This window comes from Syngnathus floridae, chromosome 10 (genome assembly GCF_059516105.1).
Source record: "Syngnathus floridae isolate MCC-2025c chromosome 10, RoL_Sflo_1.0, whole genome shotgun sequence".
In the NCBI taxonomy this organism is placed as follows: domain Eukaryota; kingdom Metazoa; phylum Chordata; class Actinopteri; order Syngnathiformes; family Syngnathidae; genus Syngnathus; species Syngnathus floridae.
In genome coordinates this window covers 3144621-3166985 of record NC_142422.1, presented here as the reverse complement: position 1 = coordinate 3166985, position 22365 = coordinate 3144621, and the positions used below count along the sequence as shown (strand labels likewise).

The window sequence follows — 22365 nt, the reverse complement described above, 5'->3', positions numbered from 1 at the left end:
ATTTTTTGGCAGTGAGTCAAGTGTTGTGTTTACACAAACTTTGCCACGTCACGCTCCGCGTGTGCGATTTATGTACATTGTTTTGAAATGGTCTCAAATGTCCTTTAAAAATGTTGAGAATTTTTTAAAAATATATTATAACTCCATATTTAATTGAATTGAGTGAATAATGTGGATTTAGGTAGCTAAATACTAGATCGCTTTTAGTTCTCGTTTCAACACTTTGAGGATTAAAAGGCAATAGTCCGATTACGCACACGGGTTCAACCTTCCCGACTTTGCGGCTTTTGACACAGGCAATCTCCTAAAAGCTCGAGATAAAGTTAATTAACGGACATGGCGCGGTCACTTCGTGTGCTCGTGGGCTTTCCAGCAAAGACCTTCAACATAGCTGAGAAATTCATTTATGACTTTTTAAAAAGAGTGCTCCTTTTAGTGACCCTACGTCAATGATTTGATTTGATTTCAATTTTTTTTTTTTTAAATAATTGAATCTGGATTTTCAACGATATAATAACAAACTGCTTTTTATTCCTTCGCTCTTTTTCAGCGGGATGTTTTTTGACGGCAATCACACGTATCTGATTGAACCTGGAGGAGCTGGCGGCGGTAACCACGTAAGTGTCGTCATATTGATTGAATAATTCGTCCTGGGACGGAGGGATTGAATGGGATTACGGGATTTCAAACTGGGCTCAGATATTGTCTGGAGAGGATCGTGAGACAAAAGTCACTTACATATGTGAGGCTTTGCCAATCTTCTAGCAAACTCTGGACAAAGCAATGCTCTCAGTTACAAAGGAGCCTTCCGCTAATTAGATAATAACGATTAAAGGCATTATGGTCGAAAGGAGAGGACGGATTTGAGATTGCCTCCAGACGCCCGGAGACTCACATTCTCCGTGTGTGTCTGCTCTAATTAAAATATCCGGGAGATGTAGTAAGTGGTTTTGCTGTTCATAAGCAAAAAGGAGACGAAATATAAAAAGAGGAAAAGAACTTTGGCTCGTCCATACTTAGCCCTTATGACAGATTTAATGGCTGTACCACAAAACGCTCAAGGTCGGACGATAACGGCCGCAAATGAGACGCAGCGGAAGGGCAAGCGGAGGTGAATGTGATGTTCAAAAAAGATGTAGTTGTCCATCTGTTTGTCAGCTGGCACATTTTGTTCTGTTTTATGGAGGATGACAAACAGATGGGAGGTACCATTCTCATTTTGGGGGGGGGGGGGCTGACACCTCTGTGACTCAAATAGTCAATTAGTAAATTAGACTACCGGTTCCTCTGAGGTTTGATTTGTTTTTAGAACTGCGTGAATGCCCTCTAGGGCCCTGTTTTAGTTTCAACACACCCCGCTCTAAAATCTTCCGAGCCTTCTTTTCTCTTCACGTCGTTCGAGTCACGCGTCACTTTCCGTCAGTATCATCGATGCACCGTTAACTCGACGGCTGTGACGTGCTTTAAAGTCAAAGTAGAAATCACAGCAGGAGGAGGCGTGTCGGCCATATTGCAAATCCATCTGCCTGTTTTTTTCCCCCTCTGTCGTCTGCCGCCGTGGCAGAAACGTCCACAAAATGCTGCCGGCGTCAATTTATATGGAGAATTAAAATTGCCGACGTCTACCGTTGACATGCTTGCGCACCATTAAAGTACATTAGCCAGCACTTAAGCAGCAGGTGCATATTGTCAGGTGTTCCCATGGGTGGGCGGGTGCATAGTGTGATGGCACACACAGTGAGGGAAGAGAGCGTTGGCACGCACAAGCACAAAATGCCATATGCTCGGAGGTTTTCGACAACTCTGCTTGCTCAACTGTGCCTCGGAGAACATTCAGCACAACTTGCAGCTGGTCAGCTGAAATAGGCAAAATGATGAGAAGGCTAGGTGCTCTTTGACTTGAGTTTTTATTCAGGTTTCAGCTTTTAAGGGTCAAATTTGAATTTTGTTGCCTTCAAAAGTTGTATTTTGTCTTTAAATGAAGCGGTTTGGATAATGGACGGAAGGATATTGCCTTTAAATGTTTTATGGTGCAGATTGAGTTTGAAATGCGCCTTACCCTTGACAATGTATACTGCCCTCTAGTGGTCAAGGCGCGCACACCAGGAAGAGCTGCACAATGTCCATTGAGTTGAAAAGCAAAAAAATGTGGCAAATTATTTTTAATTTATAATAATTGTGTTATTGATGCCTGTCTTTATTACGCACAATCTTATAAAGGGCTTTTTTTTTCGTTAAAAAGACATTTTGTGGCAGAGGGCTGGAACAGATTGCTTGCTTTTCCATTCAAGATTCCAGTCATGGTAGTTTTGTTACAATTAGATTATTTTTTTCCATCCATTATTACTTGCAATGTTGAAAGGCTACATTTGGCTGTTGTAAATTGTGAGGCGACAAAGCACATCATGTGACCCAAGCAGGCTGGATGTGGGGGATGGAAATTTTTCACATGCTGTTACCATGGTGGATTTTTTTTTTGGAGGGGGGTGATGCTGGCAGGTTGTGACTAAGAGGGGGGTACTTGCTTGATGTGCCAACTAGGTTTATTTTTTTAGCCGATTGGATGATAATATTGAGGGGGAGGTCTCCTGTGGTTCTGCTCATTCGGGCAGCATGTTTACACTTGGTTGCATTGTATTCACCGGCCAGCCAGCCAGCCGTCTGCATCTTCAGCAAGATGCCGTCTCCCATGGCAACCTAAGCCCCGCCCCCTTTTCTTTCTCGCCCAACAACATATGAAAAGCCATCTGTGTTTTGAGATTTAATCCCCAACCATTGCCCACACGCTGCGTACGTGCTTCTCGTCGACTAAGACAAAGAAGACAGTGGTCAGCCCGCATTTGTTGCACTTTAAATCATTTAAAAATCATCGGCCAATGAATTTTTTTTAAAAAAGCCGATATCAAAGAAGCATAGTTGTGCTGCAGGCTGCTTCATTGAACATTCTCACTTCACTACAAAGATGAGACTAAACATCAAGGAGCAAAAAGCTGCATTTTAAGTAAGAGCTTCATCGCCGATGTTGCTTTCCCTCGAGACAGATTGATTCTTATCACATCGTAGAGCGGCTTTCATTATTGTCAGCTCAAGAGGGCAAAACAATGTTTGATTGACAGTCATGTACACCCATCGGACAATTCATTAGGGATGGCGAGCAGTTAAATGAAATCCATTCAACATAGCCGAATGCTGTTTATTTTTTTATTGACACGGCTAGTCATTATTGGAATTTGTAGTGATGTAAATTCAATTGAGCATTTTGTCCCCTCAAAGTAACCAAATTAGAAATAGCTTTCAGTATGATGCACTTCTGTTCTCCCAACATAATAAATTACTTTCAGCTCTTTTGGACCTTACTCCTAATTTAGAATTCTACAAATTAAGACTGCATGGAATGAAAGTAAGAGACACAACTTAATTGCAATAACAATTTGTGTTTAATAGGAAAAAAAATGAGTAGAAAAAAAATATTTCGTTCAGTGTGTAACAAAATAAAATGACAAAAATGCTATACTTAGGTCACTATAACAATATATAACATGTTTCGGAATGTTTAGAACTTCAAGCTTCTACATCCATACAGTTAAATTCAGATTAGCGTTCACACAAACACATTATAAAACACAAAAAGGAATATTGGCACAGTAGATACACGTTAGTACTCACAATTAGTGCATTTTTTTTTTCTCTTCAACATCACATGAACTGTGGATTCATGTTACAAATTAGTCTATGCTAAGTATTTTAGTAGTGATGACAAGCATTTTAAGTCTTCCACGTTCAATGTAACAGCAGTTGGCATACAGTGTTTGTTCGATAGAATTGTGACAAAAAATGGAACCTCCAAAGTTCTGTGAAAATATTTAAGTAACATTTAAAAAAAACAACTAATTAATCGAATTAAAATCAACATTGTGGTGTGATAGAACACATTTTTCAAATTGCAAAGGCTAAAACTTGCAAAATTCCCATCTCATTTTCCTTCATATAAAATACATCCAGCAAGCTCGACTGGCCCTCACTTCTTTAATCAGCCCCTTAAGAAAGTGGTAATATTAATTTAAGGGGAACCTCTCAAAGAGTAATGACAAAAATCTGATTTGCGAGGACGTTTTTTTTTACTGTGTCACGACAGGAATGTCGATCTCGATGGCGGACATCCGCGAGCGGGTAGAGTAGCGGCGGCCGGCGTAGCTAGCTGCGTAACCCTGAGATGGCGCGTAGCTCTGAGACGGCGCGTAGCTCTGTGAAGGCGCGTAGCTCTGAGAAGGCGCGTAGCTCTGTGACTGCGCGTAGGTCTGTGACGGCGCGTAGCTGTAGGCTTGGGTCGCGCCCACCTCTGACCCGTAACCATCAGGAGCCGAAATCTGAGACACGTACACCTGCGCCGGCGCAGGGGCAGCCACGCTTTGAATGTAGCCCTGCGCGGGAACGTAACGCTGGGTGTCGATCACCGTGGGAGGATAAGCCTGAGGCGGCAAGGTCTGGGGAGCGTAAATCGGAGACGGCGGTAATCCATTGGCCGTGAGCAGCTGGGTGGATGCAGAGGAGGGCATATTGGAAAGGGGCAACCAGAAGGGCGAGGGCAGCTTCTTACACATGCAGTACCACATGAACATGAGCAAGGCGGCCAGGATCAACCCCCCGGAGCAGCCGATGGACACGTACGGAGCAAATCCGTCTGTGAAAATATTGGCGTATCTCCTGTTGAGCTCCTTGGTGCCGAACAGGAACCAAATGGAGGGTGGGATGGCGACGGACCCGCCCAGGAAGAGAAACGCGCCCGCCACCAGGTGACAGCCAGCGCTGTTCACCAAGAAGCGGATGCTCTTGATGTCCGGTTCGGGTTTGTCGGAGCAGCAGCATGTTTTACACATGCCGGCCATGCACAGCAGCAGGGCCACGGAGCCGAAAGCCAAAGCCGCCGGCACGCAGAACTGAAGCAGCCTCAGGTCCAGCTGGTCCACTTTGGAGTACCACTGCAAACAAGAGAGGCCTATTTAGCATTTTGGCTGCTGGATTTACAAACTGGCAACTCCAGCAAGCGTACCTCTGCATCATAGAAGTAACATCCCGAATATCCGTCCTGCTTGACGCACTTTGTCCACAGCCCGTCGTACACGCTGATGTTCTTGGCGTTGCGATTGAAGGTGACCAGTCGGGTTACGCGCCACTGAGGGACCAACGCCGCCACGGCCAAGCCGGCCACTGACACAAAAGCGATGATGAAGGCAAAGGCGTTGGTGGCGTGGATGTTCCGGCACGACATTGTGGTTGGATTTTGGGAGGTGCTGCAGCCGAGGAAAAAGGGCCTGTTGAAGAAATATGCTCCAGTTATATTTTTCATTGTTCAGTTTATTTCCAGCCACATTGTTAGTTTTATTAATTTATCCAATTAACTCATCCCCTCACCTTATGGGAAAATAACACTAATGAAGTGAGCCAGAGGCTGACCTATCTTTTTGCCCCCCTTCTTGTATTTCTATACACTGCAGTGTAGTTGACCTAATATCAACAGCTCCCGAGACAATGCTCTCATTTCATTAGCAAACAGTGACAGGGGTTCTGCGGGCGGAGGCTGCTGGGAAAGTGCACCAGGACCCACTGAACAAAACACAATCGATTTCGCTTAAATCGAGGTCTGTCATTTTACTTTTACAGCGGGCATAAGACGCTGTGTGGGCTACATTGATTTTCCACTTGATATTCACTTCAGGTGAATAGGTTATTTAAATTGCATTGAATTTAAAATAAATAAACCGCATAACTAAATTAAGTGATCATATTTTAAAAACTTGTTTTCCTGATCTCGAACGCGACTCCGATTCCGGCTGTTTGCTAACAAGTTAGCACCGCTGCAACCTGTTGAGTCTTCAACTCTTTGAACGTCTTTGATGCTAACCACGGTCGCGATCGACTTTCAACGACTCGGTTCGTACCTTATTTTCCAAGAGCCAAGTAGTGTTTACGTCAAAAGTTGCCGTATGTCACATTGGGTCATTCTTTTTTTCCAGCAATGCAGATCAGAGTGTCCGATTGAAATATATTAGCTAGCATTAGCATAAGAGGCGTAAACAGGAAAGAGTAGGGTGGAGTTTCCCCAACTGTTGTCTCGCAGGCGGATGACTAAGATTACGTCATCACACTGCACACAAAAAGAAAGGTACGATATACTTAGTTTTATTATTGGGTGTTTTGTATCCTGAAATGTTGTAATTGACATTTCAATTAGGTGGGAATTTGACTTATGTTACTGTTGTTAATTTTACTTAGTTGTAAAAAATTCAATATAAAAGGAACTCAATAAAAACAGTTTATTCGCGGACAATAGGCACAGACTGGAGATAAAGAGCCACCTAATTGACTCAATTTCAAGTTGTTAAATTGATTCAAGGCCATTAGAGTCCTGTAAAAAGACTACTAAAAAAAAAAAGCCAATATATGTTCACCTTGGCTTGAAACAGGTTTATTGTTCTCATTAATTGTGCTATTTCCAGGCTATTCCTCTTCATACTTGTGATTACAATTCTTTTCTTTCATTTGACAAAAGTTAAGTTTTTTTACTGAGAATAAATATGACGACGAAGTATCCTAGTGTCTCATAGTTTTGAGATTTGAATTTAAGATCTGCTTTTTTTTTGTCTTCAGAGTGATGTCCACTTGATATACAAAAATGGAGGACCAGATGGACTTCATGACCTCCTCAACGGTAAGATTGCATGCGGATAATAAATGAGTCATTGATTTTAAATATGACCACTGATATCAATGACCTCCTTTAGGTAACCTTCCTGAGCCGCCCTTCCCCAGTCCACCATTTCCTGGGTCACGACTTGTCCACAGGAGAAAGAAGAGACAGGTATTTAAATTTATAAAGACATTTTGCTTGTTAGTTAGCCAGTGTCCCCACTTATGTGTTTTTGTTCACAAAACTAAAAGGAGAAGAGTTTCCTCCCACTCAGCAGCTCTTCACATTCCTCCACTTCCTCCCCATGAAATATTTACGTTGTGCGTCATCATCATCATTTCTCAGATACCCTGAAAACTCCTCTCATCTGTTTTTATTTTTGGGGGGGACAAACTTTATCTATGGTAGCAAAGAAACCTTTCATCACTTGCGACTTGATTTGTTGTCGCCAAGCTTCCCATGATATTTTGTTTACTATGTTATTTTCAGGCATCGCACATGACACGGAGTGTGGAAGATGAGATCAAATACATCGAGTTGATGGTGATCAATGACCATTTAATGGTAAGTATTGGATTATGTACATGCTTGCTTGGTTTCTCACTTTACTTCATTTTATGTGTATATTTTTTTTAAATACATAGCGATATATAAAAATAATCTCATTGCATTTTCTCATTGCAATCAATTAATCTGAAATATTAAAATCAAGCCTAAGGATCCTTTTTGGGAAAAAATAATAAAAAATAGCAAACTACATTTAGATTGATATATTTTCAAATGAAGTTGCACAAGATGATATTTTCCATTCACGTGTTTCTTCTTCTTCTCCCTTTCCAGTACAAGAAGCATCGCCTCTCCGTGGGCCACACCAATAACTATGCTAAGTCAGTGGTCAATATGGCTGACATGGTAAGAACTGTATTGATCCTCTCAGGCAAAGCTCACCACAAGCACTTCCTGCTATCGGCACTGAGCACGCATCACGCTGATTTCTAATTTAAACAAGCCCACTCCCTCCGCTAGCATGAATGTCACTGCCGGATCATTCATTTCCGTACTTCGCTATGGAAACGCGACCGGCCGAAAGCCGATCGCCTCTTGAAGTTCAGCCGGGAAAGGTCGAGCTTTTTTGTCTCGCCCTTGAAAAAGCTCATATGAAGTTGCCATTGATTTCCATGCGAGAGTTGAATTTCTTTCCACGGCTCCAATCGCAGCTGTGTCAACTCATAAAAGTGCAGACAGCCATCGCAAGCATTTGAGCTGGCCTGCAATGCAGCTCTTAGAAACAAAGGAAACCTCAGCTCAACTCTTATGAAACAGACTTAATCATGCGTCATCATATTTTGCCCCTCGGACAACTAGGAAACTGAAACGACCCCTAACTGGGGAGAAAGAAAAAAAATTCCCCACTGCTGATCTAAATTTTCATTTCTATCTTGCATGAATATTAGGATTAGGAATGAAATGAATTATTTTCATGTCTCCTTTTGATTTGTAGGGTCCTCAAGGAGAAAAAAAAAATGCATACCTCACTGAAACCATTTAAATGACTGATGAAAATCATCTCCTTTGATTTGTCCAGATTTTCAAGGAACAACTCAATACCCGCATTGTGCTGGTCGCCATGGAAACGTGGTCCACTGATAACAAATTCAACATTGACGACGACCCCATGGTGACCCTGAGGGAATTTATGAAGTACCGCAAGGATTTCATCATGGAGCGATGCGACTCTGTACACCTATTCTCGTGAGTGCCGCTATTATCATCGTTGAATATTTTACCGTGTTTGGACAATGACATTTTTTACAGTGTTTACTTTTTAGAGACTTGTTTTTATTCAATTTGTCTATTATCAGAGGGAACCGTTTTCACAGCAGCTGGGGGGGAGCTTCCTACATGGGAGGAGTTTGCTCCCTCACCAAAGGAGGCGGTGTCAATGAGGTAAGCTAAGTGCATCTGATGGCATGTTTATTTCTCGGAGCATCCTAATCGTGACCGCTGGATTTATGATGTCCAGACTAATCCAATATTTTTGTTGTTGTACTCTCCCTTTATCAGTATGGAAAAACAGATGAGATGGCCATAACGCTGGCTCAGTCCCTGGGGCAGAACATTGGCATCTTCTCGGATAAGAAGAGGATCCTTAATGGTACCTTGTCCTATTTAAATCGATTCTTTAAAACCCGTCTGATATATATTGACGTGCAATCACAATTTCTTCACCGATTTTTCTCTAATTCAAGATACATATCTTTTTTTTATTTAATAAATGATCTGATCTGAAATGATAATAAATGATGATTTTTTTTATGTCTTTTTCTTCAGGAGAGTGCAAGTGTGACGATCGTTGGTCAGGCTGCATCATGGATGATGTTGGGTAGGTAAAAATGTTCTCGAAGACTAACTGAAAGTCAAAAAATATATATATCGCAACGGTAGCAGTCATTTCATACCGCAGAATATCTGCAGTTATAAAAGCCACCACTAGGCGGCAGCCCATGATTACATTTTAAAGTAGCAGTTAGTTCGCCACCAAAACATGTAATTGTGTGTCATTGTGATTCTGTGTTGTGCGTTGATGTCAATACTCCCTCTTAAATACTTGTTGCGCTTTTCCTTTATCCCAAATGGGACAGCAGGTGAGCAGAAACCTGACTAGAACATTGCTTATGCTCTTCTGACCCCAAAGCCTTGGCAAAATGGTTGTCAGCCATCACAAGCAAACGTCTCCGTTTGTTCAAATGATGTGAACAAATACAGTCTGATGTTCCTTTTGTCAATACCGACTGTATTTGGCATCAGCTCATTGAACAATAACGCTCATCTATGTAATTCTAGTCTCCATCAAGTGGACACTTCATTAGGGATACCTAATAAGATGCAGATGATCTCCCTGCAAAACAATTCAGTTTGTGAATAATGCTGACACAAAAAGCATTCAACCAAAATCCTTTTAGCTTGTTCCGGTGTACCTAATGTTGTGGCCCGACTTTATATGTAGGTAATTTCACTTTGGTCTTTTCATTATCCATTTCTTGTCCATGTGTAAGTCGATTGATACTGTCTGCAATGTCAGTCACGTGACAGAGCACTCTGTCTTCTACCGTCTCTCTACTCAAATCAACTCAGTGGTATTTCAGACACTTCAATGTATTCAATAAGCGAGCTCCGCCATGTTCATGGACGCCATCTTCTTTTGACTCCGCAGCGCCTGCATGTCTGAACAGCCTAACTCCTTCCTCTCAGTATTCTGTTTTCACAGGTTTATCCCCTATGTGTGGATGAGTATGCATCTATATATGAGAAGCAAAGAGTGAGAAAGAAAGAATGAAAAGTAGCCATCTTTTATATTTCCAACATGATTTGTAAATACAAGAAGCATTACAGTTATTCTATAGCGGCTATAGATTCGATAAAAGTAAATAATAACGTACTTGAGATTGTCGCAATGCTGCAGGATTTTATTGATATCATTCTTGGGAGTAAACCGCATAAGATGAATCATACAAATTATACAATAACTGTCCAAGTTGCAGTTTTACACATCCATTAAGCTTCATTACTCCGACAAACTACAGCACGCTAGTTGTGTAACAATTTAGAAAGGAGCCTCCAGTATTTCTCAAACAAATGGGTGACATTTATGGTACGGGCCTGTTTATGCTGTGGTTGTGCCAAACAGTTTCTACCTGCCCAAGAGGTTCTCCGACTGCAACGTGGAGGAGTACTACAACTTCCTCAACAGTGGAGGAGGAACCTGTTTGTTCAACAAGCCCCTTAAAGTATGTCTCCTACACAGTACATTATTCCCCAACACTCAGATTTAAATTAAAATCGTAGATGCAAATGTTTCAACCTTGGAGGTCATTTTTATTTATTTATTTATTGTTTATTTATTCAAATATTTTTTTATTCTGTTTAATCTTCAGCTTCTGGACCCTCCTGAATGTGGTAATGGCTTTGTGGAGTCCGGGGAGGAATGTGATTGTGGCAGCCCAGCGGTGAGTTTTCATCAGCCGCATAGGACCACACAATTCCTAATCAGATAAATATGAATATAAATGGTAACCCAAAAAAATCTTTTGTGACAGGAGTGTGCAAGAGAGGGCGAGAACTGCTGTAAAAAGTGCACGCTGACACAAGGCTCGAAATGTAGCGACGGACTCTGCTGCAATAATTGCCAGGTTGGAAACAAGTCACTGCCCACCTTTTCTTTCGTTCACTCCACATCATGATGTCATTCATGCTCGCGCAGATGGAATTCTTGGGGGTCGTGTGCCGAGACGCGGTGAATGACTGTGACATTCCTGAAAATTGCACGGGAAATTCCAGCCAGGTAAGCATAATTGACAAATCAAGCTGCTAGAAATGGCAAATGGATCTTTATCGAGGCGTGTCTCGTTTTGCAGTGTCCACCAAATTTGCACAAGATGGATGGCTACACGTGCGAAAAAGACCAGGTGAGACGTTCTATCACAGTTTGACTGTTTTGAATCAAGGCTAAAACACATGGAGAAAAAAAATAATACAATAGAATAATTAAATTGATATTTATTTTTATTTTTTTAAATTAATAATAATTTAAAATAATTATCACGTCCTATCACATCTGGACTGTTTTGAATCAAGGGTAAAACTCATGGAGAAAAAAATATATAAAATAAAATAATAAAAATAATGATAATAATTTAAAAAATTTTCAAATAAAGTAAATAAAAAAATTGTAAAAATAAAATAAAAACTTGCTCTATGAACTAAGTAATACAAACTGAATTTTATAAACAAAAAGCAAAATGAAATTAAAAAAACAAACTCATTACAAGAAAAAATCCAAGTCTATTTTAACGCCGTTTTAAATATTTATGTGAGTAAAAATAATAAAATTAATTTTAAAAAATGTTTCTTCTTTAGGGGCGCTGCTTTAACGGGAGATGCAAAACCAAAGACAAACAGTGCAAGTACATTTGGGGAGAGAGTAAGTCTCATACAATATCCTTGTCTTGGTTCACAAATCATTTTTCACCTACCACATGTAATACACTCTCCCATCCAGAGGCAACTGCAGCTGATAAGTTCTGTTACGAGAAGCTCAACATCGAAGGCACCGAGAAGGGCAACTGTGGGCGGGACAAAGACACGTGGATCCAGTGTAACAAGCAGTACGTTGTCTCTGCGTCTGACGCTGACTTCCACACGTGTACTCATTTATACTTTCATGTTCCAGGGACGTTCACTGCGGTTACCTGCTGTGCTCCAACATCTCTCCTGCTCCACGACTGGGAGAGCTGCAGGGAGGCCTGACTTCCTTCTCCGTAGCAAGACATAGCGCCTCTCTGGACTGCAGGTCCGCCATCCGACTTCGGAATCGAACCTAACTAGCGAATTGACGCCGTTTGTGTTTGCCGTGTCAGCGGTGCTCACGTGCTGATCGACGGAGACACCGACTTGGGCTACGTGGAAGACGGCACCGCCTGCGGGACAGACCGCATCTGCTTCAACCACAAATGTCTCCCCATCCAGCAGTTCAACTTCAGCATCTGCCCCGGGACCACCGACAAAAGCGTCTGCTCGGGACACGGGGTACAAAGCGAATATTCACGTTACGGGAAGATGTTGTGTTATTGATTATGTTGTGGTGCAGGTGTGCAGCAATAAGCTGAAGTGTGTGTGTTACCTGGGCTGGGCCGGAGACGACTGCAACTCCACGTCGCCTCTCAGCTATCTTGTGGTGGGACCCACAGCGTCTGTTTCAGGTAGCGCTCATCCTTCTATTTATTGAATTGGCGACTCTTCTCCTCCCATCCACATTTGACTTTGATTTCCTCAAAGAAAATTTCATTTCTAATATGTTGCTCTGTTTGAATAGTTCATGATTTTGTTTAATGTCCATTGCCATTCATTTCTTTGTTTTGCTTCTTTTTTTTTTTTCCGCACACATTCTTTGTTGACAGGCTGATGACTTTGGCGGAGTGGCTTGAGGTTAGATTTTCATTGCTTGTAATTTCCTCCTCCTTCTTCCTCCTTCCATCCCAAATTCAAATTAATTCAATGGACATGAGGAGGGTGTTTTTTTTTTCTTCCTCGAATGAGAACCCTGCGACTCCTTTAAGAATAGAAAGAAGGAAAAAGTGGTAACCCTTATCCCTCTTTTTCTCCGCTGACACTCTCCCTGCCTGTTGTGCGCTTTTTGTTGGTCTTCGAATTTTTCAAAACGACAAAAAAACAATAACACAAACGTGTCCCTTGTGCGACAGGCATCAGCAGTACCAACATCATCATCAGCGCCATCGTCGGCTCCATCCTCTTCCTCGCCCTCATCCTGGCTGTGACGGCCTGGTGCTACAAGTGAGCGACAAAAATGTTTGCTTTTAACAAGTGCCACATTATAAGATGATAACTGATGGAGATGATGCAAGTAATTTCTGGCAGTAGTTGTCTTCCAGTGTTGAGTAACGTTCCACCTCTTCACAGGAGTTACAAGCGGAGATGCTACGTGGAGTCGGAGGTTCACCGAAGATTCTGCCGGTTTGTTATTTTTTTTATTTTTTGATCATTTTCCGGAGACATGCTGAATGGTCCCTGTTATACGTGCAGACAAATGCCGCCGGGCGACTATGTCACAAAGCCGAACGACGCCGATTCTTTCTACAGCGACATGCCGCCCGGCGTGAGCACAAACTCGGGTTGCAGCTCCAAGAAGAGGTCAGCGTGTCTGTCGCACCTTCAGATATGCGCCTTGTCCTTCACGCCTTCCATCCCATCCATTACACAGAACATCTCACTGTTTGGCTTCAGGTGTGCCATCTCGCCATCATTCACTCATTTGTGTGGAAGACATTCTATGTCTCATATGTCTATGTAGTATTGTGGTTTATAAAATGTCAGAGTACGGTGAAAGAAAAGAAACTATGTGTTGTGTAGATCTAATGGCCTTTCCCACTCGTGGAGCGAGAGAATCCCAGACGCCAAACACATCTCGGATATTTGTGAAAACGGGAGGCCGAGGAGCAACTCGTGGCAAGGTAGCAGCCAAGGAATGCCGCCGCAGAAAGTCATCTCTCTTCCTTTATGATGTTTTGTCTTTTTTCTATCGGCAGGAAACATGAGCGGCCATCGCAAGAAACTGAAAGGAAAGAAATTCCGTGCTCGCTCCAACTCCACAGAGTAAGTTACCCTGTGACAGGAAATGATGAGGACCAAAAAAAATGGTGGAACGGGTTTTATCAGGGGTGGGCAAACTATCACTGTGGCCCATTGTAAAGTAAATATTTGTTTTCTTTTTTTCCTCCCTTAAATTATTTTTATTAATTTTTTTTCAATTAATTCAATTTTAATTTATCTTACTAAATATTGTTTTTTTTTACTTTATTGCAATCAAATATTGCCTTTGCTTTGAACACAGACGTTTGCCCACTCCTGGTTTGAATGGTTACTTTAATTTCTTGTTATGACTATATCAAATAGGAATATTAATTTAAAAAAAAAGATTTAAAAAGTGGGTATAAAAAACCCTACACACTCCTTTTGAATGTTTTTTTGTTATTTAAAAAAAAACTACCTATAACTTGCATTGCTCAATTGATAATATAGTTTTGAGAGTGCAACTAAAACCAACTGAAATAATGTGGTTGCACAAGTATGCACACCCTTGTATAACTGAGAATGTAGTGCAACTTTACATTATTTGAGTAGATATCTATATTTTTTTTACTTGAGTCATACAGGTTCACCATTTAAACAGGGGTGTGTAGACTTTTTCTATCCACAGTGGCCTAAACTGTCTTGTACTTGTTATTTACTGTATGCCTGCGAATGCACCGTGATGACAACCGTGTGCACGGGCTGAATTTGGCATCACAAGGATCTCTTTGCATAGCAAGCATGCCACCGACAACAATGGCATGATGCGAATGCACAACACAGGTGGTGTGTGTCTGCGTGTGTGTGACTTGTTTTTAGTTTTCTTTTCTCTCTCTCTCTCTTTTTCTCTCCCCATGAAGTTCATTCACTGTCCAGTTGCATCGTGCTGTCTGTTCAGGATGTCTGTGCTCTGCTCTCTTAAATCTCTTCCTCTTCCTCCCCCCCTCCCATCACTTACTCCTCCTTTCATTCTTTCACTCCCTCCCTCTTCTCTCCTTGTTTGTTGTCTATCAACCCCTCCTCCCCCCCTCCCACAGGTATTTAACCCCGCACGACAAAACAGACTATTATGATGTAACTAAATGGGTAGAAGATGTGAATAAAAACACGCAAGGACCGTACCTTAGGTATTATCTCAGACTGTGCCCTGTTTGTCTAGTAACCCTCCCCCCCTCCCCTTTTGCTTTCATTTGTGGCTTGGCCAAGCAAATTAAAAATGAATACATTCAAAACAATTCCATTAAGGGATTGCTGCTAAGCATAAACGATTTTTTTTTTCCCTCTGGCTCTTATCGCTTTTATATGTTGATCCAAAATGTCTCTATGTGTAATGTGTCCATTTTCTTCATGTCCTCTTGCATGTTAATCGTCGTGGCGCCAAGTGTACGTGTGTGTGTGTGACCGCGTGACCACAGCAGGTCGCCACCCTGAACGCTGTGCCCACCACTACATTGTTTCCATGACAACAGAGGAGAGAAGCCTCCATCCACTGTCGTCTTTACTTGGTTATATTCAAATGGTATTTCTTAACTGGTAGTGAAGTTAATTAGAAAGCATCATGTGGATTTTTCTGGATTATCCCTTAGATGCATAAATGGTGATCTTCATAATCAAAAGTTATCTTTTCATATTCCAGGTATTCCTCAACATAACATCATGGCATTAAAATTTTAAACTTACCTTTTATACATTTTCAATTGTAGTTTTTGTATTATGACCTCAAACTGTTGTCAGGCTCAGGTTCATTGTGGCGACTTGGCTTAATCGTCTGAGGCTGCTCCCAGCACTGCTCTCACTCTCCGCACTCCTCACATTGAATCACATGCTTAGGAATGATGTTATGAACTTTAAAAAAATTAAAGCATGATGTGAGGAAAGTGGCTATTAAAGTTGCCCTTATAAACAAGCTGATGATTTTGTGTGCGCTTCTGCTGATGAGGAGCATTTTTCTTTTATTCTCAATGCTACTCTAGTTTTTGATGTTTCTTCTTTTCTCCCCGTAGGACCCTTTCCCCGGCCAAGTCTCCCACTTCCTCTACAGGCTCCATCGCATCCAGCAGGAGATACCCTTACCCCATGCCGCCTCTCCCCGACGACCAGCGGAAAGCAAACAGGCAGAGCGCCAGAGTAACTATTTATTGCTCCAATTCGAAAGCATAGCCCAGAATTTTTCTTCCATGACACCTCGCTACATGATGAACAGTCCAATTTTTGAAGAGTTGGTCTTCTCTTGTTCTCTGTGCAGCTGTGGGAGACGTCAATATAAGAGCACGTCGTCACCGGATGAAAAACACACGAAGCAAAACCGACGTAGACCGGGATGAGCATCTCATCATTCAAGACGCCGGGTGAACCACGAGTGGCGTAAAACTGGAGCTCAGACCCCCCTCCCAAAATACCTTGACCCCCCTCCTCATGTGGTCCACACATCCATGCAGCATCACCAGATCAAGTGGAGCATTTGTGGCTACAAACACTGAATGCATGAAGCAGCTCCAAAGGACCCTTTTGGACACAACGCATGCGAGGAACACACACACACACACACACGTTTCACATCTCTCTCCCCCTTTTCCATTATAACCAACAATATTGCATCATCGCTAAAAAAAAAACGCCTCCTCGCTGTTTGTTGTGTACATATGTAAAGAAAAACTGCACTTTTTTTTTTTAAATCGCTCTGTGACGACTTAAGTTTCAGTCTCCGTTCACAATAGAATGTACAAATATATTTTGTCCACGTGTGAGGAAAAATTTAGTTTTAGTGCAACTATGCGTTGAATCATAACATTGAACAAGTGTAAAATTGATATTTTTTTTGTCATCTGCCATTTTTGAGTCGATTAGGAAGAGAGAAAATGACACCACAGGAGAATCACTCAGGATGATTTTTTTTTTTTTGACATCAAATAACCGAGCCGTGTATTTGGCCAGAATTTGTGTACTCTGCTTAGGTCATAAAATGTGACCTAAAGTGAATTTAGTGATTTGGTGAAACTTTAGGCCAAAATATCCTTAAGGACGTCTGAGGTTCTAATTATTTTGAAAATTGCACAGCTGGCTGGATCGAGCTCTTTTGAGTGACAAATGGATGCTAATTAAGCGAAGGGATTTAATGACAGGAAACATAATTCTTTGTATAGTTAATTGTCATTTTGTTTAGCACATTTGTAATTCATGTCTGCATTAGACTTAGCGTTAATACGAAGGGCACATTACTGAATTCATGTTGCGACCACTGTAGTATATTTTCTATTCTCGCCATCATGTACAGCGGCGGCGGCGGCTCGCTCAGTACTGACGTGCTTTATTGTATTTATGTATTGATGACTTTGACACTTTTATTTACTTTTTTTTTTTGGCCCCTCCCTTAGTGCTTGTTGTCGACCGTAAATGAGATTTGCCTTCAACCAACCAGAGCGCTTCATCAGCATCACAAACATTTAATAATGATGATGACGCATTACATTCAGTGATCTGCGTTTGTCTTGACGTCATGAACGAAAATTCACCCGACGGACACGTGCAGGACTGTCTGTCCATTGAATGTATTCCTGGAGGACTCCAAGCATCGACACTTCCCAACCTTTCACACTCGTAAGTACACTCTTGTCTTTTGTTTGTGCCGTCTTATTTATTGCCTGTATGCTTGTACAGACTGATGCAAAAATCAACCCCCTATTTTTTGTCCTAATTATTCTGTATTGTAATATTTAATATAAAATAAATCTTTCATCGACACATTTGTTCCTGCTATGTACAAAACAAGTCTTTATTGCGAGTGTTGCCTCAGGAGCTGCAGTCGTTCTTTCCTGAAAGCCTCGGTGGCGTCGGAGTCTTCTTCTTCCAGGGACTCCCGGATGAAATCTTTCAAGCGGTCCACGCCGAACCCGGTGGCGGCCGAGATGGGGACAACTTGCCTGAACGCCATGAAGCTCTTGGGTGTCATATCGTCGGGCAACGACTGGCAGAATTCTGCACCGCACACAGACGGTTAGTTAGATCTTTTTCAAGAAAAGCCAGAAGCTTTTGTTTACCTTCGGGGTTGGCAAGTTGCTCTTTCAGCTGTTCTAGTTTACGCTCCGCATCGGGCAAGTCCATCTTGTTGACCACCAGTAGAGCCGGTTTACTCACAAATTCCTCCTTGTACAACTCCAGCTCCTGAAAAGCAAATGAGGAAAAAACTGGTCAGGATTCAATTCGGAGAAGTCAAGCAGCTAGATGTGTGACCTTGGTGAGCAGCTGCACGGCCTCAAAAGCTGAGCGGAACGGCGTTTGACTCGCCAGCTGGAAGCCGCAAACGTCCACCTAAAAAAAAAATCACATTTTTAAATCAAAGTGAAAATGTGACCTGCTTGTAGATGAGCACAAAAAATACCGGCACCAACCACAAACAGTAGCTGCTTGGTTCTCTCCACATGCTTGAGGAACTTGTGTCCCATCCCTTTGTTCATGTGAGCGCCTTCGATCAAGCCCGGGAGGTCCGCAACGGAGATCTAGACCAGCGGGGAAGCGACCTCATCAGCAACAGGACGGAACTAGAAAGGTCAAGGAACAAGGAATTTTTCACACCTGCTTGTGGTCTTCGTACAATAGTTGTCCGATCTGGGGCTTCAAAGTGGTGACTGCAAAAACAAAAACAATTGTTGATCTGCATGAAGATAATTATGTGTGGTGTCAATCAAGGACTTACAAGGATAGTTGGCTATCTGCGGGGTTGCATTCGACAAGGCAGTCAGCAGAGACGACTTCCCCGCATTCGGGAAACTGATGGAAAGTAAAGTTCTTAAAAACGACAAATGAACTGTTAAAACGATCTCAAAGCTTGTGTACTCACCCCACCAGGCCCATGTCGGCGATGAGTTTGAGGTCCAGTCTGATCTGCCTCGACTGGCCTTTACTGGGCAGGAAAGCGGAGGAGAAGGAGCCGCCGTCTCCTCCTTTGGCCACCAGCACACGATCACCGTCTGCGTTCAAGTCTCCTTGTGAGGGAGCGGAAAAATAATTGCACATTGAGACCAGGTGAAAGCATCTCAGTCATAAAACTCAAAGTATGTTTTCCCTGTATTGACGATAACATCAAATGAGACACCTACCGAGTATCTTGCCATCATCAGAGGTCACCGTGATACCGACAGGAACCAAAATCTCCTTGTCCTTCCCTCTCTGTCCTTTCAAGGAACGTACACTGTTGACAAACAAAATTGTTAAAAGCCAGATAAACACGGTAAACACACGAACATCCTCCCACCTGCTGTTCGCTCCTACGTAGGCTGCAAAGCGTTTTTGAGGGTACTTGTCCTTGACCTTTTTTAAGGTCATGCTCTTTGCAGCGACCACCCAAACATCTCCACCGTTTCCTCCGTGACCCCCAACACGGGGCAAGCCCATGCCGCCAGTACCTCCACGAACAAACAATCGGACGTTGTCCACAAAGTTTCCATACTGAAAAGGATTTTCAAAAGTAATCATTAGTATGGCCAGTGTTGTTATTTAATGAAACGGATATTTTGCAATGTGTTATTTAATTAGTAGTAGATCTGGCTGGCTTATCAACATCTTCATGTGCCATAACTATGATCACCTCGGCAAACGACATTTTAGTGCTCACTAACAGTTTGCGGACTACATATAAAAAACGTTGTTTACATAGTTAGCGTCGTTTTGACGTGTGACCGCTTCGTAGCTACTTGGATACCGATTAACAAGCATGTACGATCATTTACGAATCAGCAAGGACACGTTTGAGCACACGGTAATACTTACTTTACGGAGGCAAATTCTGCAAAGGTAAACCATCTTTAAAAAGCGTTGAGCCGCATGCTATTAATATGCTAGCGGCTAATCGGCGTGCACTAGAAGGACAGCACTCCGATAGTGTTGGCTAGTGAGTGAACGAATCACTTGCTAGTGATTTTTTTTTCCAGTTCATATAATTTCAACCAGTAGGTGTCGGTAATGTGCATTGAAGCTGTTGCCACCTCGCCGTAAAACAAAACGAAGAAGAAGATGACGGCACTTCCTGTTTACGAACGTGTCGTGAATTAGCGTCGTGTCGACGTGTGACCGCGTCGTAGCTACTTGGATACCGATTGACAAGCATGTACATCAAATTCTGGCAAATTCTGCAAAGGTAAACCATCTTTAAAAAGCGTTTAGCCGCATGCTGTTAATATGCTAGCGGCTAATCGGCGTGCACTGGAAGCACAGCACTCCGATAGTGTTGGCTAGTGAGTGAACGAATCATTTGCTAAAGTGTTTTTCTTCTTTTCAGTTCATATGATTTCAACCAGTAGGTGTCGGTAATGTGCATTGAAGCTGGTGCCACCTCGCCGTAAGATAAAACGAAGAAGAAAATGACGTCTACTTTACGGAGGCAAATTCTGCAAAGGTAAACCTTCTTTAAAAAGCGTTTAGCCGCATGCTATTAATATGTTTGCGCCTAATCGTCGTCCAGTTCATCGCGAGAACGGATCAGTGAGGGAACGAATCCTGACTTTCTCTTTCGCGGACCAGTCAATGGGTGAACTACCTTCCTTCCCGTGCAGCAACGGACCAGTCAGTGAACGTGTTGCGTCTCCCTCCTGGCGTGAACTATGGAAGACAGAATGTCGATTTGCCAAGGAAACAAAAAGGACCACTGAAACAGCAATTCTTTTATGCACGTTTTCTCCAAGCTAACGGCTAACTTCATTGCATGAAGGGCTGCGCAGTTATATAAAAAGAGATTATGCTTCTCTTTGGGTCATCTTGATTTTATAACACTTAAAATAATGTGTATGCATATATTCGCCTAAATATTGTTATATTATATAACTATATCTACTGCAATTTCACATTAGATTGCTGGTTTGAAGTGTACTATTATTTTTTTTAATTATTTTGATAAACATTAAAACCTGTTAAAACTTTTCTGATGTTTTATTTTTTATTTTTTTGGGCATGAAAACAAAAATCTGACATTTGGTTAACTGCTTTATCTGTATGTATATGCGTTTTACGTTGTGTAATATGTGTTGGTGTCCTCCAAAATAAAGAGCAAGTAGTCAAATACTCATTCTTGACACGTACAAAACATGCATAAAATGATTAGGTACACCTGAAACTGGCGGTGTACCTAATGGAGTGTCCAAGTGACGTCACAGAACAACCAGCCAATCAGAAAGTGACCCTCGTTAAACACACCTGCGTGAAAAGTTTTAGCTTCTTTCGGGTCCTGCAGTGGCTAAAAGTTTTCACGCAGGTGCAGTTAATTAGGGAATCATACGGCCACTCCATTAGGTACCTAATGGCGGTGTACCTAATGGAGTGTCCAAGTGACGTCACAGAACAACCAGCCAATCAGAAAGTGACCCTCGTTAAACACACCTGCGTGAAAAGTTTTAGCTTCTTTCGGGTCCTGCAGTGGCTAAAAGTTTTCACGCAGGTGCAGTTAATTAGGGAATCATACGGCCACTCCATTAGGTACCTAATGGCGGTGTACCTAATGGAGTGTCCAAGTGACGTCACAGAACAACCAGCCAATCAGAAAGTGACCCTCGTTAAACACACCTGCGTGAAAAGTTTTAGCTTCTTTCGGGTTCTGCAGTGGCTAAAAGTTTTCACGCAGGTGCAGTTAATTAGGGAATCATACGGCCACTCCATTAGGTACCTAATGGCGGTGTACCTAATGGAGTGTCCAAGTGACGTCACAGAACAACCAGCCAATCAGAAAGTGACCCTCGTTAAACACACCTGCGTGAAAAGTTTTAGCTTCTTTCGGGTTCTGCAGTGGCTAAAAGTTTTCACGCAGGTGCAGTTAATGAGGGAATCATACGGACACTCCATTAGGTACACCGCTTTTTTAGGTACCTAATGGAGTGGCCGTATGATTCCCTAATTAACTGCACCTGCGTGAAAACTTTTAGCCACTGCAGAACCCGAAAGAAGCTAAAACTTTTCACGCAGGTGTGTTTAACGAGGGTCACTTTCTGATTGGCTGGTTGTTCTGTGACGTCACTTGGACACTCCATTAGGTACACCGCCATTAGGTACCTAATGGAGTGGCCGTATGATTCCCTAATTAACTGCACCTGCGTGAAAACTTTTAGCCACTGCAGAACCCGAAAGAAGCTAAAACTTTTCACGCAGGTGTGTTTAACGAGGGTCACTTTCTGATTGGCTGGTTGTTCTGTGACGTCACTTGGACACTCCATTAGGTACACCGCCATTAGGTACCTAATGGAGTGGCCGTATGATTTTGTTTTAATTGACGAATATAAAAACAAAGAATAAAACACCAGACAAGTTTGAACATAAATGTTTATTCCCGTATTGCTTAGTTAGATTCTAAAGATTCAGTTCACCTAAAAGATCTGGAATGCACGACACTATCCTCCAAGGGACCCACGTGACATAATCACGTGACCGTTTGGCCTGCTCGCAAGCTATGCTACGTCGGGCATTTAATGCAAAACTTTCACACTAATGCGCGACTGGAGTGTTTCCAAGAAGCACACACACACTACAAATATGAAAACGCACACCGATTA

General features: G+C 42.2%; 3 protein-coding genes across 8 annotated transcripts in view; 1 reads left to right on the top strand and 2 right to left on the bottom strand.

Annotated features, from left to right (window-relative positions):
- The window catches only part of adam22 (ADAM metallopeptidase domain 22), a 34136-nt gene extending 13391 nt beyond the window's left edge, over positions 1 to 20745 (top strand). Inside the window, exons 6-34 of one of the 6 annotated variants that reach the window (XM_088386805.1) lie at positions 551 to 617; positions 6649 to 6709; positions 6783 to 6859; positions 7178 to 7252; positions 7529 to 7600; positions 8274 to 8440; positions 8551 to 8635; positions 8753 to 8843; positions 9020 to 9071; positions 10377 to 10476; positions 10624 to 10695; positions 10786 to 10878; positions 10950 to 11030; positions 11104 to 11154; positions 11606 to 11669; positions 11748 to 11853; positions 11919 to 12038; positions 12106 to 12274; positions 12336 to 12447; positions 12949 to 13039; positions 13166 to 13219; positions 13289 to 13396; positions 13616 to 13716; positions 13792 to 13858; positions 14872 to 14961; positions 15838 to 15961; positions 16080 to 18856; positions 20109 to 20225; positions 20351 to 20745. In XM_088386805.1, coding sequence (XP_088242931.1) covers positions 551 to 617; positions 6649 to 6709; positions 6783 to 6859; positions 7178 to 7252; positions 7529 to 7600; positions 8274 to 8440; positions 8551 to 8635; positions 8753 to 8843; positions 9020 to 9071; positions 10377 to 10476; positions 10624 to 10695; positions 10786 to 10878; positions 10950 to 11030; positions 11104 to 11154; positions 11606 to 11669; positions 11748 to 11853; positions 11919 to 12038; positions 12106 to 12274; positions 12336 to 12447; positions 12949 to 13039; positions 13166 to 13219; positions 13289 to 13396; positions 13616 to 13716; positions 13792 to 13858; positions 14872 to 14961; positions 15838 to 15961; positions 16080 to 16100 — 2371 coding nt within the window. In that variant the 3' untranslated portion in view covers positions 16101 to 18856; positions 20109 to 20225; positions 20351 to 20745. Of the gene's footprint in view, positions 1 to 550; positions 618 to 6648; positions 6710 to 6782; positions 6860 to 7177; positions 7253 to 7528; positions 7601 to 8273; positions 8441 to 8550; positions 8636 to 8752; positions 8844 to 9019; positions 9072 to 10376; positions 10477 to 10623; positions 10696 to 10785; positions 10879 to 10949; positions 11031 to 11103; positions 11155 to 11605; positions 11670 to 11747; positions 11854 to 11918; positions 12039 to 12105; positions 12275 to 12335; positions 12448 to 12948; positions 13040 to 13165; positions 13220 to 13288; positions 13490 to 13615; positions 13717 to 13791; positions 13859 to 14871; positions 14962 to 15837; positions 15962 to 16079; positions 18857 to 20108; positions 20226 to 20291 lie in introns of all 6 variants that reach the window. The other 5 variants (XM_088386803.1, XM_088386801.1, XM_088386802.1 and 2 more) reach the window with 5 other exon arrangements.
- cldn12 (claudin 12) lies at positions 3415 to 6100 on the bottom strand. Its single transcript, XM_088386825.1, has 3 exons — positions 5940 to 6100; positions 5051 to 5312; positions 3415 to 4979 (listed from the first exon to the last, which is right to left on the bottom strand). The coding sequence occupies exons 2-3, from the start codon at positions 5267 to 5269 to the stop codon at positions 4119 to 4121; spliced, it is 1080 nt and encodes a 359-aa protein (XP_088242951.1). The 5' UTR covers positions 5270 to 5312; positions 5940 to 6100; the 3' UTR covers positions 3415 to 4118.
- Positions 17258 to 19767, bottom strand: gtpbp10 (GTP-binding protein 10 (putative)). The gene is made up of 10 exons (XM_088386824.1): positions 19601 to 19767; positions 19086 to 19279; positions 18931 to 19022; positions 18672 to 18816; positions 18528 to 18601; positions 18407 to 18459; positions 18223 to 18330; positions 18065 to 18142; positions 17872 to 17995; positions 17258 to 17809 (listed from the first exon to the last, which is right to left on the bottom strand). Exons 1-10 carry the CDS (start codon positions 19631 to 19633, stop codon positions 17607 to 17609), a joined length of 1104 nt encoding a protein of 367 aa, XP_088242950.1. The 5' UTR covers positions 19634 to 19767; the 3' UTR covers positions 17258 to 17606.
- Positions 20746 to 22365: the final 1620 nt, after the last annotated feature.